Raw genomic sequence first — 17,548 nt, forward strand, 5'->3', positions numbered from 1 at the left:
GCAAACTCTGCGGCTTCCCTCTCAAGCGCAGGGCCTGGAGCAGTGCTGGTCTTCAGTGGCTTCATACTGTTGCCAGGTTGGTCTTTCTCCATTTCAGGTCTGCCCCCTCCCCTCCCCTCCCACCATTCCCTAAGCATCAGAAACAGCACATGGTCACTTATTTATTTTTGATACAAATGTACATGACACACATCTTGACAGTCAGCCCACCCACCACCACACAGGTAGAGCCTGGCCCCTGGCACAGAGGTGGGATGGGGAGAGGAGCTGGTGGGCGCTGCCATCTGCCTCTCAGCCTTCCCAGGCTGCAGGGACCCACACACTGCAGGTGCTGGCCTCTCAGAGGTTACAGGGAGGGGGCTCTCAGCTGAGTCGGGGACCCCGGGGAGCCAGCCCCAGGCTCAGGTGCTCAGTTCTCTGCCCCAGCCAGCACATTCCCCCTCCACAAGGGGAGGGGAAGAGAGATGGAGAGAAGTGGTTTTCGTTTTAAGTTCATAAAGGGTATGAGTGGGGGAGCAAGGAGGAGAGGCAGAGGGCAACACCCCAGCTGGTTATCCCGGCAGTCCCTGGCCCCAGGGTGGGGGCGGGGGCAACCCCCAACACTGGTCCTTCCTTCTGCTCTGGGCCCCTCACCCCTCACACAACTCCAGACGAGCCAGGCCTCCGGAACGGCACTGCCGCCCCGCACACTCACACACAGGCACGCAGGGACACTCAGTTACCACGACGTTAAAATTAAGGGGTGGAAGAGAGGAGAGAAAAAAAAAAAAAAAAGATTTTTCCAGTGTTTTGCTGCTGGGGACCCCGGGATCACAGGTTTGGGGCCTGTGCCCTAGGCTGGGGCCGTTTGGCATTAGAGGAGAGCAGCAGGGGGCTGGTGGCTACAGGATGGGGACATCCACAGGTATTATGTACAAGGGGGATGCCCCCACTCAGCCCCCAATAGGGCTGGACTGGCTCATGGGGGTGGGGTGCATGTAGGGGAACCGCCCCACTTGGAGTGTCCCCACCCAACCCTTTGCTGAGGGTGCCCCAGGGGGCAAGGGGCTGGGAGTGACGCCTTGTAGACCCCTGCACACTAGAGGGGAGGGGATGCTATGTACAGGGAGAGGTGCATGGAATGTGGGGGACAGAAGCTTCTGCCACCTCACCCCCCCATTCTTGGGGGCTCGAAGGGGATGGGCACCAGGGCACCTGGCTGCCAGGGGAGAGTGGCAGCACTAAGGGCACTTGTGCCAGCGGCTCTGTTAGGGTGGGGATTAGTGTCTGGAGTGGCCCAGCTCCCATGGCCAGTGAGGTCCCGGGGTGCGGGTGAGGGTGCAGGGAGAGTGGTCACTGCTTCTTCTCTCGGGTGGTGATGGTGACCAGCTGCTTGGCAGCCTTGGCGATGTCATAGGCGCACTGGATCACCTGCTGAGTCAGCAGCTGGAAGTCCACAGGGGCGCCAGGCTCCGGGGGCACAGTCTTCCGGCACTCGCTCTGCAGCCGGTAGGCGCTGGCGTTGAGCAGCCGCAGCGAGCTGCGCACTGGCTCCAGGGCTGGCCTCTGGAGGGAGGGCAGAGGGAGCGAGGCCTCGGACTTCCACCCACAAGCCAGCGCCACTGGCAGTGTGGCCACGTCTCCACCCAGGTAGCAGTCAGGTTCTCTACACCCGCCCCACCCAGAGGCGCCCCCCCAGTCCTGCTCTCCTCTGCCCCCTGTACCTTTGGGAAGAGAGAAGCCATCTCCGTCACAGCCAGATGGATCTTTTCTGAGCAGGGCACAAAGCTGTGGGGGGCAGACGGTAAATCAGGGAGGCGGGCTCTCGAGAAGGGGTCCAGGGAGAGCGGAGCCCTGGTCCCTCTCAGGTCCTCGGCAACACCCCAGAAGCCCGCACGAGCCTCCGCCCACCTCCGTACCTGTCGTGCTTGAATTCCTGGGCAGCCCGCAGTAATTCCTGAATGTTCTTGGTAACCTGCTCCGTCTTCAGGATGACGTCCTCTGTGCTGGGAAGGCCAGGGTCCAGGTCTCCATCCAGGCTTTCCAGCTCGGGGTGGAAGTCCTCCTCCTTGCCCAGCTCTAGAAACCTCTTCCCTTCCAGGCTGGGGTGAGACAGGCAGCCCGGCCGTGAGGTCACTTGCCTACGCCCTCGCAGACACCGGGGGGGCCACTCAACCCCCGCCCCCGGGTGCCTCACCCCAGCAGCGGGTCCCCACTCTGTGTGTTCTCATAGTCACTGTCGGCGCCGCTGCCATGGCGAGAAAGCTTGCTCTGGAGGGGACAGGGAAGGGGTGGCAGGTGGGGTGCATGTTCGCAGGTCCCCACAGGCTGCCCGTTGCCTCCCCAGCACACCTCTCAGCCAGCCCAGCCCTCGCTCGGGCCCTGGGGATGAGCGTTACCGTGTGGCGGCTTCCTTCCTGGGAGCATGACAGCAGTGGGGAGGAGGGAGTGAAGGGCACAGCTGAGGCCGACACCCCCTTCCGGATCTGAAACCCAGGTAGGGCTGGAGTCAGTCTCCTCCCGCCACCCACCTTCCCTGCAGTGAGGCTGGGACCACGTGTGTCTAGTCAGCCCTGTGCCCGGCGTCCAGTGCAGAGCCTGGCACCTGCTGGGGCTCAAGACCTCTTTGTGGGAACCGAGCCACCTTCCCCAGGCCCTGCTTACCCGGTAAAGGCCAGCAGGGACATGCACCGAATAGATGGCGTCATCCTCCAGCTCCTGGGGGTAGCAAGTGGGTGTCATGGAGGGCCCTGTGATGGTCCCAACCCTGCCTGCCCACCACCCAAGACCTGTGGGCTGCTCACGGTGCTGTGAAAAGGCTGGAGCCGAGTGGTGAGCTCATCCCCCGGGGGGCCCCCAAAGGGCTTCAGGGCAGAGCCTGGTTCATACATGGAGAAGGCCTGGCGGTCCCTGCGGTGGGAGCTCCCGCCAGGCCCCATGGGCGCATGCTCTGCTCGTTCGCTGGGGAGTGGGGGTGTGGGCACTGGCCCCGGGGGCTGCCGGATCTGCAAGTTCTCGGCCTGCAGCTTGTGGATCTGAGAGAGCAGCGTGGTGTCAGAAACGGTGGAGGGTCCAGGCAGCACCCCCCTCCCCCAGGCCGCCCTGGGAGGCCCCCCCTCCCCTCCAGGCTGCAGCCCTCACCTCCCTCTGCAGCCTCCGGAGCTCGTCACTCAAGCTGCTGTTGACCTTCATGAGCTGCTGCACCTTTGCCTCGGAGGTAGCCAGGGCTTTCTTCAGCTCCAGGTACTCCTGCAGCGTCACGGCCCCGTCGGACAGGTCTGAGGAGTCCATGCTCTGCAGAGGGAGATAAGCCACTCAGCCCTCAGGGGCCGCGGAGGCAAGGCCTCCCAGGACACCCCTTGTCCCTGGGGCCCCAGGCTGAGGACAGGGCAGGGCCTTGACGGAGGCCTGGGGAGGGGCAGCGAGGGGCAGCGCTCAGACCCGCGCACGGTTGTTCCGAGTGGCACCGGCGCTGCGCAGGGGCTCCTGGTCTGTGTCCTCGTCTGAGGCCACGCTGTCGTAGTCGTGCTGGTCATCCAGGTCACTCTGGCTCCGTGCAGACAGCTCGAGGTTGTCTGAGGGCACAGGCCTGTCACTCAGGGCTCAGTCACACAGCCCGTCTATCATGCCACCCCCGGAAGGGAGCCGTGAAAGAATATCCAGGGACGGTGCCCGCCACCCGAGCCCTTCCCACCTGTGGGGCTGCTCAGGCTCTTGCCCTGCTGTCTCCGCTTGGCCTCACTGAGAATGTCGATGATCAAGGTGGCAAACTCCCGAGCATTAAAGCGGGCCAACTTCTGTCGCCCCTGGAGGCAAAAAGGGCCAGGCCCAAAAAGGGTGTGAGGGGGCCCTTCTGGCTGACACACAGGGGCGGGGACAAAGCAGTGAGGCTGCCCCCTGATAGCTGACTTAACCACAGCTAAAATACCCCAGGCCATCACACGGGGCCAGGGCAGGGGGTGGGGGAATGACAGTTTGGGGGAGCCTCGGGGCACTCTCCCTAAGAGGCCAGAACACCCCCGGGGGCTGCTCACCAAGTGCTGAAAAGAACAGCCTCTTCCCTGTTCCCATATCCCAGAGCCAGCGGGGCAGGGAGAGGCCTCGGCCAGGAATGGAGAAGAGCCGGCCAGGCCCAGACAATAGCCTGCGAGGAAGGGCAGGGCCCGCTGCCGCCAATGGGGGAGCTGGTGACCCCAGGAGGGGAGGAGATGGCCCCAGGCCCCCCCCCACCTTGTCCAGCCCGCTCACCTGATTCCGTGTGGCCGAGTACTCAGGGTTAACAGGCAGGAAGGGCACAGCGCTGCGCTCCGTCACCAGGGTGCTGTGGTTTTGGGTCGCCAGCCACACTGGAGGAGGGGCAGGAGCAGGTCATCCACGGTGGCCAGGCCCACGGGGCGGGGGCAGGAAAGCCCGGAGCACAGGCTCCCCAGCTCCTCCCCGCACCCACCCGAGTGCTGGCTGTTCAAGACAGGGGTGGCCTTCAAATGCAGGCCCGTGAGGCTGGATCAGGGCAAGGCTGGGCGAGGCTGGCTGGGGACTGACAAAACAGAAAAAGGCGACTCCCTCCTGCCCGGCCTCGACCCAGTGTTTGGGCTGGAATCTGGCTGTGGCCAGGAAGGAGGGATGCAGGGGGTGGAGCCCGACTGGGGACAGAGCCAGCGTGGGAGGCGGGCAGAGGAGGTCTAGTCCGGGGGCTGGGAGAGGAGCAGCCTGGCCGCCTCCAGCTCAGCACACGTTGCTGCCCGGCTGGCCTCATGGCTGGCAGGGGCTTAGTGCAGGCCTGCCCAGGAGTCTAACCCAGGCACCTCTTCCAAGCCCAGCTCTAGAAGCCACACCAGGTCCCAGCCCCTCCCCGGCAGGCTTCCCTGCCCCGCCCCCCCCCCCCCCCCTGCTCACCAGCGTCATTTTCTCTTCGATCCACCTCGTCATACACATCCATGGCAAGTTCCTCAAAAAGCCGGTTGCTGAGCTGGAGGCAGAAAGGGGGACCCAGACTCTCTCAGCTGAGTGGGCCCCCAGGGCCGACCAGGACACCGCACCACATCTCCAAAGGTGTGGGAAAAGACTTGTGCGCCCCTTCGTGCCACCCAGCCCTCCCTCCAGTCTCAGAACTGGAAACTGGGGTGGGGTCTGTCTGCCAAGCTCCAAGGTGGGAGGGGATGGAGGAGATCCGACCAGATGGGTGAGTGCCCTCGTAGAGTTAGGGCCCTCGCAGGGAGAGTCGGAGCAAGTGCCCTGGAGCCTTAAGAGGGCACAGCCAGGGTCAAAGCCAAAGGGTGGGGAGATGGAGGAGAGGTAACTGGGGAGACTAGAACGGGGGGCAGGTCAAAGACTTGGAAAAGGGCCCTAGGTCAGAGGAAGAGGGGCAGGCACAGGGGCGGGGGGCAGAGAGGTGGGGCAGCTCCAGGCATCAGGGGCCTGTCTGAGCACTCACCGCTTGTAGCTTCTTCTTGGCAGCTTTGGCCAACTCGGACAGGTCCAGGCTGTGGGTGAAGGGGGGTGATGGGGTTGGGGAGGAGGTGGGAGACCAGACATGAGAGGTGGCCAGGCCCTGCCAGCGACCTCCCAAACATGCAGGGAACCCGGGGAGATGACGCCCAGATGCTGCACACCAAGTGCCCCCGCCCCACCCAACCTCCAGAGCCTGCTCCGTGCAGGCACGATATACCTCTGAGACATGCACTTTTGCCGAGATCTAAGTCCAGAGGAAGGCAGCACAAGGAAGAACAGGACAGAGGCAGCAATTACCCAGCAGTAAGCAGCACACACCTTCCCATATCAAGCTCAGGCCCATCTCCGTGCACGCACCAGACCCAGGGTGTGCAAAACTGAACTTGTCCCCCAACCCGCTCCTCGGCCGGCTGGCTCCTCTCGGTGACTGACTCACCCCGCACCAGCGTCAGCTCTTGGGAGCCACCTGCTACCTCTTTCACCCTTGAGCCCTAGCCAAGCTCTCCCCAGGTTCTGTCATCTCACCCTCCTGCCTGGGCTTTTGCAACATTTCTGCATCCATCTCCCTGCTCCCAGTCTTGCCCCCGTACTCCTTTTTACACCCAGAAGCCAGGGTGGGTTTTGTTTGCTTTTTTGGCCATGCCCTTGACCTGTGGAAGTTCCCCAGCTGCGACCTGTGCCAGAGCTGTGGCAACACCAGATCCTTAACCACTGTGCCACAGCGGGAACCCCAAAAGCTCACTGAAAATACTCTAAGTGCTTTACGTACACTAAACTTATTCAATCCTCTGCACAGCCCAGAGAGACAGGTACAGTTACCCTATTTCTGCGAGAGGTTACTAAGGCTCAGAGAGGTTAAGAAGCCTGCCTGAAGCCACTCAGCCATTAATTAAGTGGCAGAGCTGACTCCACACATCCATGTTGGAACCCCTCTGCTCTCAGAATGGTCACAGGTCTTGTTGGGGCTTAGGAGTAGCCACTCACTTGCCCTGTCTCTTTTCTAGTCTTGTTCCTGGGATCCCCTGCCTTGCACGTGCTCCAGCCACACGGTTTGCCTGCAGTTCCTGGCAAGGCACTTCCGACGGCTGTGCCTCTGCCCCTCTTGCTGCGCTTCCGCCTGACTGCGCTCCCAACGACCAGGGAGCCTCCCCTTCTAAACTGTGACCTCCCTAAGGGCAGGAACACGCCTGAGTTGCCTCTGTGTTCAGTGCCAAGAACACCTGGCACTAGAAAGGTGCTCGGTTAACATTTCATTGAGAACATGCCCATATGTGTTTACAATGCACGCACGCACGCATACACACCAGGCAGAATCGGGCCAGAGCAGGGGGAGCCTTAAGGTCTGAGAATAGAGAAGATCTGGGGGTTCAGGGATCTGAGGTTCCCAGGCCTGACCATCCCCATCTGCTCACACTGGCCTCTGGAGACAGGGCAACAGAGTACCCTCGTAGGGAGAGATGGAGCACGTGCCCTGGAGCCTTAGGCAGAGCCAGGGTCAAAGACAAAGGATGGGGAGATGGAAGAGAGGTGACTGGGGAGACTAGAGCGAGAGGGAGGTCAAAGACTTCAGATCCAGGCCGGCGGGCACAGCCTGACCATCACAGGCAGCCAGCAGGTGGCGCGAGCGCCCATCTTGTGAGCTGGGTGAGCATCCCCCACAGCCTGGGTTCCCCAGGGCCTCTCAGATATGAGGCTGAAACGCCACCACTGCAGCCGTGCTCAGCCCCTAGCCCCTGCTCAGTCGCCGAGCACACCACAGAGGCCGGGGCAGAATCCCAAAGTCAGTCAAACTCCTGAGTCCCACCATCTTTTCACCGAAGAGCAAGGGTTTATCAAAAGATTTGACAGCGGGGTCAGTGCTACTGGGAACAGAACCCAGGGATCCACTGCTCCCAGGGGGTTGTTTCCTGATACTCAGACCTCTGTGCTCGACAGCCATGGAGGTGAGAATGTGCTGGCCGTGTGCTGAGTCGACATTTCTTCCCCGCACTGGGGCCCAGCATTAGGAAATGAGGATCGGACTGTGATACGCTTGGGCCTTCAGCCCCTGAAGGGGGGTGGGAGTAGGGGTCCCAGGCCCCTTAAGCCCGGAGAGTTAGGGGCGGGAGCTCTGGGGGCCAGGCCCGTGCATGGCCCCCAGCAGCCTATGGGAAGGGGCATCAGGTGGGCACTCACCTGTCAGCCATCTGGGGGATGATGTAATGCCCATTCTTGTGATCTGAACAAAAATAAAAATGCCAAGTCACTGGTGCTCGGTGGCCTTAGCAGCTGGGAGCCCACCTCCCTGCCCTGAGCAGGGCTTGGCACCCAGAAGTGTCAGGGGAAAGGAAGGAGGGCAAGCCACCCCCAAGAGCCCTAGAAAGCTATGCCCACCCCCACTCCCTACCCCAATGTGCTGCAGCCCAGAGCCTGCAGCAATTTCACAGGAGCCAGTTGCCTAGCAACACTGTTCCCCAGCCGGCTTTGTCACCATGGCACCTGCTGCTGGGGTGTGTCTGGGTCCCACCTGCCTGCTCCAGCCAGCCCCTCCCCACACTCTGCTCACCCGGCTTTCGTCCACAGAGATAGAAGGCCAACCGGTCAGTGAGCTCATACTGGCACTCGACTAGCCTTTCTGCCAGCTCATGGTGCCCCGCCTGCCTGTGGGGAGGGGACACGGCTCAGCCCTGTAGCCGTAGCCCACCCCCCACACCCACCCAGGCCTCACCTTAGGCTGACCCTCACCTGGCATAGTCAATGGGTGTGCGGCCGTTGACGTCGGGGGAGCCAGGGTCCGCCCCGTACACTACAAGAAGCTCGGCCTGCAACGTCTGCCCCGCCTTGGCAGCCACGTGCAGAGGTGTGGTGCCCTTCTCTGGGTGGAAGAAGTTGGCCTGGGCACCCAGGGACAGCAGGCGCAGACACGTCTCCAGGTTGCCTGTCCGAACGCTTGAGTGCAGTTGCTGCGGGGAGCAGAGTGTGCAACAAACGCGTGTGCACGGGGTGCCGCCTCTCTCCAGCCCCCACCACCAGCTCCCAGGGGCCCGGCTGAAGTTAGGCTGCCAGGGAGGCCAGAGGGCTTCCCACTAGCAGCTCACGCCAGTTACTTCTGGCTGCAGTCAGCCACCACCCACCACGAGGAGTGTGCTGTTAGAACAGACATTATCTATGAGGTAGATGTGGCTCTTTATTTCCCATTTTACAGATGCGGAAACTGAGGCTCCGAGAGGCTCAGAAACTGCCCAGAGCTTCCCGGCTTTTGGGTGGCAGCCGGAGGATTTTAGTTTTGTATGTCCTCCTGGGAGCTGGGGGATCGGTCTTGATCACAGGCGGTGTGACCACGCCATCTCATCCCTCCACTGGGCCCTCTGCTCTTGCCTGACAAGGCTGCCTGGTGGGCCCTGGGCCCAGTGGCGATGCCATTGTGCGGAGGAGAAGAGGAGAGGCCCAGCCCTCCACCGTGGGGCCCCACGAACCTTGCTGAGGTCTTTGGCGGTAACTCCGTCGTCATCCCTGCAGGGCAGCTTGTGGACGAAAGCCAGCATCTGGTACTTGGCCCTGATGAACTCTGACTTGATGGGGCTACGTGGAGGGCACAGGAGGAAATGGGGAGAAGAGTGTGGGAAAGGCCAATCACCCGGCCACCTCCTGGGCCTATGTCCCCAGCCGCGCAGCCCAGCCACCACCCCTCAACCCCGACTCACTGGACTTTGTCTTGGGGGTTGGCTTTGCGCCGGCCGCTCTGCACCTGCGCGGGGTCCAGCAGGGAGTGCTCCCAGATGGAGTTGGCTCCGTTGCTGGCGAGTGTGTGCACCATCTGTGGGGAAGAGGTGCCAAGTGAGAATGCCCACTGCGTGCTGGGGGACACTGAGCACTGGGCTGTACACAGTACCAATGGGCCTACTGTGTGCCTGGCACCCCTGCACTGTCACCCAAGGATGTGGGTCCTGTTGAGCAGCTCGGGTGAGCACCAAGGCTGAGAGGTTAGGTGCAACACCGCATGGTCAAGCTAGTAGGTGGCAGAGCTGCGATGACAGCCCAGGTGGGTGTGACTCTGCCCTGGAAGCCGCCTCTCTGGGTGAGGGCCGCACGCACAGGGGGGAAGGGTCAGAGTTAGGCTCTGCCCCAGGTAGGTGCTGCCCCCTGGAAGCTGCAGCATCCCGACGGTCGTGGATGTGGGTGCGGGGGAGTGTGCTCAGCACACTCTGCGGGGAAGGACGAACCGCCCAGCGCAGCCGTACCTGCAGCAGTGTGGGGGGCCAGGCGCTGTGGCGAAGGTGCTTGACGATGGAGATGTGGCGTCCCAGGCTCCGGTGCACGCTGCAGCACTCGTCACACACCAGCACGCCCCTGCTGATGGAGGCCCAGCCAGGGTCTGCGGGGCGGGGGCAAGGGTCAGCCACAGCCAGACGCTGCTGAGCCCGCCTGCATGCCTGCCGTGGGTCCGTGCTCCGCTTAGGACTTGGTGCGTATTCGCTCACTCAGTCCCCTAAGGCCCTGGTGGCTGGGGCCTTGATGAGGAAGCTGAGCTCGGGCGGTGGGAGGGACTCCCCAGGGGCTGGCAGCCAGCACCACTGATAGAGCCAAGCCCTTTCCTATCCGTCTCTGCCCCTCTGGGGAAGTGTGGTCTCCAGGGCCTACTCAGTGGGCACAGCTTCCTGTCCTGCAGCCACTGCTACCAGTCCCACAGCCCTTCCCCAGGGAGCCAGGCATTCCCTGGGGTTGCGTCCCCCATGCTACATGCCACACTGCCCCCGGCAGTGCCACATCTCTCCCGCACCCGGGCCTCTTTTGGAAGCACTGGCCCACCTGCCTGACCCATCACACCCCTCCAGGGGCTCCTACCTCTGCTCTCATCCTGGCAGGCAAGAGGCCTTTTCACAACCCAGCCTCCTGCCACTACCACTGATGGGGTGAGCTGGAGCCCCTCTTAAGGGGGACGGAGACAGCAAAGGAGCACCCAGTGTGTACAAGCTGGGTGCCCTAACTATGGTGCCTCTGACAACTGTCAGGCAAGGTGGGAAATGCTACCCCTGCTTTACCAGTGAGGAAACTGTCCCAGAGAGGTTGGGGTGCTTATTCGAGGTCATACAGCTACTGAGCGGGATTGTCCAGGCATTCAGAGGCTGGAGACCCTGCCACGTCCACACCAGTTGCCGTTGCAGCCCCGAAGGGGGGCAGCCCCAAGGGGTCGAGGGCCCCGGGAGCCACTCTCCACCCCCTGGGGAGAAGGAACATTGGAAGCAAGAAGGGGGACCACAGTGGGGTGGGAGCTCCTGAGCTGCTTCTCAAGGGTAAGGGAGATGCCACCCATCCAGGGCCCCTTGGGAGAGGGGAGGAGACAGCTACATGCAGCTCAGGCTGCGGAAAGGTCACGGGGGAGAAAGCAGCCATTGTGCGCGCTGGAGTGGGGGCAGGGAGCCTCTCTCCCAGGACACTGCTCTGCCCAGGCCCCCGCCCGGCTCAGGGAGCCCTGTCCTGGGGGTGGGGGTGGGGGGAGCTGGCTCTGAGCCTTGCCCCTACTGCTCATGTTGTCCAGAGGGGCCCCCCAGGGGAGGGCATAGGCTTGGGGTAACGAGAGCCTCTCCAACCAGAAGGCAATGCTCAGTCCCCTTCCAAAAGGATTTACATGAAAGCTCCCCAGAGAACTGTGAGGAAACTGAGTCAGGACACTGCCATGGCGAGTGTCCCCTCCATGGAATGGAAACAGGAAGTGAAAGAGGGGCTCAGCTCTTGGGTCTGGGCTTCTGTGGGGAACCCTCCAAAACAGGGCAGAGCAATGTAGGAGGTGCCCCCCAAACACCTTCCTCAGGGGCTGATTCTAGGGGCCCCAGGGAAGGGACCCATCATCTCTGCCAAGAGGGGGCGCCCTAGAGCAAACTTTAGTGTTGGCTTTACCCAAACTGGGAGGCACCCCCAGGCATGGAAAGCTCCTTCTCCCACTCCCAAACACCACTGGGCTGGGGTCTGCCTGCCAGCCATCTCCGGTGGCAGCGGCCCAGGCAGGAAGCTGGAAATGACGCAGCCTGAATTCCTCTTGTTGAAATGGTGGGGTTTCCTGTCAGTAGGGAGCCGCCCAGGCCAGGATCATAAATGGGCCGCCCTAAGGCCTCCATCCCAGACCTATGGCCTGCTCGGAGAGGCTAGGCCCGGAAAGGCTGGCCAGATATCCGGGGCCAGACCAGACATGGTAAGTCCCTGAATGTGACAGTGACCCAGAAACCAGGATCTGGGGAGAGTGGTCTAAGGCTCTGCTTGGCACTCTCCCAGCCTGGGGGAGAGGTCCTATCTTCCACCGAGACCTGAAATAGGATGGATGGGCAGGGGACACTCACCCGGTCTGGGGCACACAGATGCCAGCTCAGTTCTGGATGACACAGATGGGAATCCTACCCTAACTCCTACTCCCTGTGCCCGAGGGGCCTGGGCCTACCCAGGCCGGAGCCCAAAGCCCCACCTAGGCCAGTTCCTAAGCCGAAGGGCTATGAAGGGTTTCTGAAAGTCAAATGGCGATTGTGGTTTAAGGTTAAGGGACTCTTGCCCCAAACTCGGGGCAGAAGGAGCAGGGGATGTTAAGGGTTAGGGGAGCTGGTCACCTCCTCAGTGTCCTGCCAACCTTCCCCCTGGGCTTCTGCCTCAGGGTGGGAGTCTGGTATGTGTGGGCGCGTGGCAGGAGGCGTCCTGGGATCATGTTAACCAGCGCTAAACCCATGGAGGTCTCTGCTAAGGTGGAGTCACGTCCCCACCCAAAGTCTTTAGCGGCTCTAGGGCTAGCAGCCAGCCTCTCCTGATCTAGGGACCAGATCCTCACCAGAGAAGAGGGAGAAGCCTGCCATCCTGAAAACAGGCAAGAGTAATCCATTGGGATAAAGGTCAGAATGGCGGTTGCCTTTGGAGGGCGTTGACTGGGAGAAAACACAATAAACTGTAAAGTGATGGAAACTCTCTCAATCAGAGTCGTGGTTACACAGGTATATCCACAGGTAAAAACTCATCAGGCTAAACAGCAAGAGACAGGCACCTTGATGTACTTCAGTAATACTTCAGTCAAAGAAGAAAGCCCACCCGTCAGCCCACCCACCATCTATATCTTGAAGAGAGAAATGAGCCTGCTGGTTCCCAAATGCTTCTAGCTAGTGACCAGCCTTGCTCACTCAAGCTGCTTGTAGGGTGGGTATCTTGAGGTCTTCACAGCCTGTGCCTGAGGCTACCAAAGTGGGAAGCCTGGATGGAGGCCCATGGCAGACATGAGGAGCAGGCCCTTGAGAGCTGAGCCAGGTCTGTGTGGCAGGGGGAGGGGAGGGGCAGGAAGGGAGAACACACATTCTCCAGGGTTCCCTGACCCCTGTCCCTCTCCTGGATTCCCAAGGTAGGAAGGGACACAGATGGTGCCTGACAAGGTGGCACCAGCTGCCAGACCAGCCATGCCATGCCCAACTGCCTCACAGCTGTTCCCTGTGTGTCCAGGCCTGGGAGCAGAGAAAGGACAGAGCCCTTTGGGGTCAGGCTGCACCTTACTTTTCAGCTCCATGACCCTGCAAATTAACCAACCACAAAAGGGCCACAACCCTGCTCCTAGGGCAGATTGCAGGGCTCCTATTACAGTGAGAAGCTTATGACTTTGGGTAGGAAGCATATTCCAAGGAGGTGGCTCTGGGCCTGGGTTCCAGACTGTTGGTTTCCCTCAAGCCTCTTACCTAAGCTGCTACAGGTCCCAGACTGAGAATCTGAGAATGCCATCCCATGCATCATAGGATGCAGGTGCCCCTAAAAAGTCAGCTGAGGTCCTGAGAAGCATCCAGACCCTTAGGGAATGCCTACCAGACAGCATGCTAGGTGCAGGGGTTGGGTGATGAACAAGACTTTGATGGCACCCTGCCCACCATACCACCTGCCGCTTCCTGGCCTGTATTCTGGATCAGGGGAAAAGGTAGTATCAGGAGCACAAAAGGTCTCTGTGGGATGAGGACTTGGGGTACGAGCTGGGTTGGGCACCCCAACACACCAGATACATACCACTCCTCCCTATGCCCGCTGAGCATCTAGAGACTTCAGCCAAATGGTCAAAAGCAATGGAGAAAGGACAACCGCCTTGATAATGCTGCCTGTGTCCCTCAGGTCCAGAATCAGGACCACAGACTTTGGAGATAGGATAGTTTTTTTTTTTTGGTCTTTTTCTAGGGCCTCACCCACAGCAATATGGAGGTTCCAAGGCTAGGGGTCTAATCGGAACTGTAGCCACCAGCCTACGCCAGAGCCATCTGAGCGGCCGGATCCTTAACCCACTTGGCGAGCGCAGGGATCAAACCCACAACCTTGTGGTTCCTAGTCGGATCTGTTAACCACTGAGCCATCGCAGGAACTTCTGGATAGATCTTAAAAACCATTTCTATTCCAACTTCTTTACCTCAGAGTTGAGGAACCTGAGACCCTGAGGGGGAAAAGTCTCGCCATGAGTCAGAGTAAGCTGGAAACAAAGGCAACACCAAAATCCAGGCTCCCCTGATAAGATATCTACTAAGCACCCCCTCCCACTCTTACTTGCCCTTCCCACCCCCACTGTGACGTGTGTCTAGCAGAGATGCAAAAGGGCGGCCTGGGACAGGCACTGAGAAAACAAGTTCTCCTCTTAGCCCTTCCATCCCCAGACCTGCCTGCATTTGGGGGAAGGAGATAGTAGTTTCTAACTCATCAGGGTTAAGGTCGGATGACCCACCTCCTCCCCCATAGCTTCTTGGGGGCACTCTGGACCCTAACATGCCCTGAGAGGAGGCCTCAGGGTCATGACTACCCAGACTACCATGCCTCTGCCAGGCACCCACAGTTCCCAAACACTCTAGCTTGGAGACATCAGAACCACCAGAGCGTCTGTTGCTCTCAACCTGTTGGGGGTCCTGGACCTCTCCAAAGGGTGGCTGGAAGTTATGGGCACACAAAACAACACCCCACACTCATGCTTAATTGCGCCCATAGTCCCCCCTCCCTGAGTCCACCCGGTCTCCCAGCAAGATAGCTCCTTTTATAAAAAGAGAGGCCGGTCAAGGGCCAGGGCTTCCTTCCCCGGGCCAGATGCTGAGCCCCATCACCGGCAGCGTCCTCCCACATCAGAAGGAAGCATCCTCTCCAGGTTACTGCTTCTCACTCCCTCAGCAGGTCAAGGGGTTTCACCTGGACCTGACTCTGCTGGGAATAAGGGAAAAACCACGGCAACTACAGCCAGAAGGCAGGCCAGGAAGCCAGGTGAATCCCAGGAATCTAGGCACCCCTTGGCACTGCTCCCCACCCATTTCTGACCAGACTGGCCTAGGAGATGGCGAGGAGTCTGTGCTCAGGTTGGGGCAATGCCAAGCCCACCTTCCAAGCAGGCCTTACTGGAGCACAGGGAAAGCTGAATCTCGTTTCCAGTCATCAGGCCTGGGGACGCCTCAGGGGAAGATGCCCAGGCTCAAGTGGCCCTGAACACCAGGCCCTGCAAAGGGCCCCAGCCTTGGGAGCCAGGGGCAAGGAGTCCTAGGAGTAGCCACCCCGTCAAATGCTCCGGAGGAAACAGTATCCAGACCCCCCTGGCCCATCTGCCCAGCTCTCTGCCCCTTGCCCTCCGCCACCCCAGCGGGCGTGCAGACCATGCGAGCAGCAGGTGCAAGACGCGGGGGTGGCACTGAGATGACACAAAACCTCACTCGCCCCCACCTCCTAAACCCCGACCGGCCTCGCCACAGCCCTCCTGCCACCCCAGGCTGGCGCTTCCGTTTGGATATGAGATGGAAGGGGGGAGTGCAGCCAGCTGCCCGCCTCCCTCTGACTGAGGGGTGGGAGGCGGCGCCGGGAATGTCCTTTCTCGCTTGTCCACGGACACGAGGAAACAGGGGCCCCCAGGACGGCCCTCCCGCCAAGGACGCGGCTCGGCAGCGGCCGGGGCGGGGGCCGAGGCCGGAGGCCGCAGCCCCCAGCCCCGCCCCGCCCTCCGGCCCCGCACGGCGCTCCCGCCAGGCCCCGGCGCCCGCCCGGCGGCGCCTCGGTGCGCGGTCCCGCCCCCGGCCCGGCCCCGCTTACCCGGGGCGCTGCAGTCCGCACACACCTCCGCTCGCGGCCCCTTCCGGGACATCCTCAGCGGCGACGCGGCCGCAGCCCTCTGGGCCAGCGTGGGGGGCGCGGGCGGCGGGCCCGGGCGGCGGCGGCCCCTGCTGCCCGGCCCGGCTCCGGCAAGGCCCCGGCTAGGCTCCGCGCGCCCGGCCAACCGTCCGCCCCCGGGGCTGGCCCGGAACCCGCCGTGCCCGCCCGCCCGCTCGCCCTCGGGCGCCCTCCGCCCCGCGCCGCCCCGCGCCGCCCCGCCGCCGCTCGCCGCTCGCTCTCTCCGCCCCCTGCGCGGCTCTCGGCCGCTCCTGCAGGAAGCGGCGCAGGCCCGGCCCACCGGGGGAGGGGCAGCCTGCACACCCGCCCCACCGCCGGGCCCTGCCGGCCGCGCCTCCCGGAGAAAGGAAGCCGGGAGCGCGGGCGGGAGGGGGTGGGGGCGTTTAAAGGGGCCGCGGCAGCGGCCGCCGCCGGGCCCGCGCTGCAGCGTCGCCTGCGCCCTGGACTGGGCTCCGGCGCGCCCCTGTCCCTGAGGCTGTGCGAGCTAGCCTCACAGCCCCATCCCCTTCACTGAGACGGAAGCTGGCCGGTGGAGCTTGAGCCCAGGGACAGTGACCCCTGGGGATCAAAGAAGAGAGTAAGGAGCTGAAGGCCCAGGCCCCCCTCCTCATCCAGAGGCTGTGGTTCGGGGTAACGTTCCTGTCTCTGTTTGGGGTGAGTTGTGCGTTCTGGTCCGCTGTGTGTTCACATCTGTGTGTCCAGGTGTTTGTGTGGTCACACTCTTGTTGACTACGCACACCGCCAACAATATGGACGCCCAAGTGCCAGAGGTCATGCAGTGTATACCCCTGCCTCCGAGCTGAATAAACATCTATCCCTCCTCCAGGCTTCCATCCAGAAATGAAAGAGTGTGGACTGTTTTTGAAGACCTCCTGAGCAGTGACCACTGTGCCTGTGTACAGTAATACCCACTTGGCATCGGTCTTGCATACATCATTGGTGTTTCTGAGCCACGGGAAGTCTGCGTGTCCAGGGCACAAGCATATAACATACAGGGGCCTTTTTTGCGGTGGTTTTTCCTCCTGGACTTCACACAGAGACTCGTTGGAGGATGGGGGACAGGGAGAGGAGGCAGCAGGCCACACGTGGGTGCACCCCAGCACTGAGCATGCTCCCCCATACACGTGTGCCCCACGTGCACCCAACCCCCATCTTGCAGCAAGAAAGGCTAAAGCGCTGGGTTTGTGGAGAGAGGGCAGGGGTGCTAAGGCCCAGGCCCAATGGGTCCTGATGAAGTGGTGACACGATTAAAGGAGGGTTCCCCAGTGGCAGGCGGGGAGTCCTGCTTAGTAACAAGGGGTGGGGGTAGGAGGCGAGTCCTTGGGCAGGGGTGCAGGAGTTGGTTGATTTTAAACCAGCGGTGCCAGAGCAGCAGTGACTTGTGGGTGGGCAGGCTGCTTCCCTGGGGGAGACAAGTAATGCTCATGAGTCACACCACCCGAAATACATGCAAAGCTGCCTCCATCGCCTTTCTCTGCAGCCCAGATTGACAAGTTTGTTTGAAATCGCGATCCACGGGGTATATTTATAATCGCACCTTAAAAAAAATCTCCTTGCAATCTTCCCCTCCCCCCCCCCATAGCCAGCCGTTCAGCTTGCAGGGCTTCTGGGAGCAAAGATACCTCGCGGTGGGGGGGGGCACCACCTGCCGCCCGGTGCTGCACCCCCCACCCTCAGGAGTCCGTCCGCCGAGTTGGTGGTCCCACCCCTGGCGATGGGAGGAGCGGCCAGGAGGCACGGGCGCGCGTACACACACACACACACACACACACACAAACCGCACAGCCCTTGAGCGGTGGCCGCCCGTTCACCCCCCGATCGACCCCCAGCTATGGAATTTCATTTATTAAATGTCGAGGCGGCTGCTGGCAGCCCCATAGCTCGACTGTCTTTGTTTCTCTGCTGTGTGGGCGCGTCTCGAGCACGTGGCAGCTGGAGAGCGCGCAGGCGAGGAAAAGCGACCTGGGTTTAGAGTCCAGGGCTGCGGGACAAAAAAGAGAAACTGGCT

The 17,548-nt window shown here is 61.6% G+C and overlaps 1 protein-coding gene across 1 annotated transcript; it reads right to left on the bottom strand.

Annotated features, from left to right (window-relative positions):
- Window positions 1-148: 148 nt before the first annotated feature.
- Window positions 149-15,628, bottom strand: GIT1 (GIT ArfGAP 1). The gene is made up of 20 exons (XM_047759059.1): window positions 15,463-15,628; window positions 9,651-9,784; window positions 9,114-9,226; window positions 8,886-8,991; window positions 8,155-8,372; window positions 7,976-8,070; window positions 7,606-7,648; window positions 5,414-5,462; window positions 4,876-4,948; window positions 4,228-4,325; window positions 3,674-3,785; window positions 3,421-3,554; window positions 3,121-3,273; window positions 2,784-3,014; window positions 2,644-2,697; window positions 2,379-2,465; window positions 2,177-2,250; window positions 1,899-2,081; window positions 1,704-1,767; window positions 149-1,545 (listed from the first exon to the last, which is right to left on the bottom strand). Exons 1-20 carry the CDS (start codon window positions 15,512-15,514, stop codon window positions 1,333-1,335), a joined length of 2,286 nt encoding a protein of 761 aa, XP_047615015.1. The 5' UTR covers window positions 15,515-15,628; the 3' UTR covers window positions 149-1,332.
- Window positions 15,629-17,548: the final 1,920 nt, after the last annotated feature.

The sequence above is a fragment of the Phacochoerus africanus genome, chromosome 14, assembly GCF_016906955.1.
Source record: "Phacochoerus africanus isolate WHEZ1 chromosome 14, ROS_Pafr_v1, whole genome shotgun sequence".
In the NCBI taxonomy this organism is placed as follows: domain Eukaryota; kingdom Metazoa; phylum Chordata; class Mammalia; order Artiodactyla; family Suidae; genus Phacochoerus; species Phacochoerus africanus.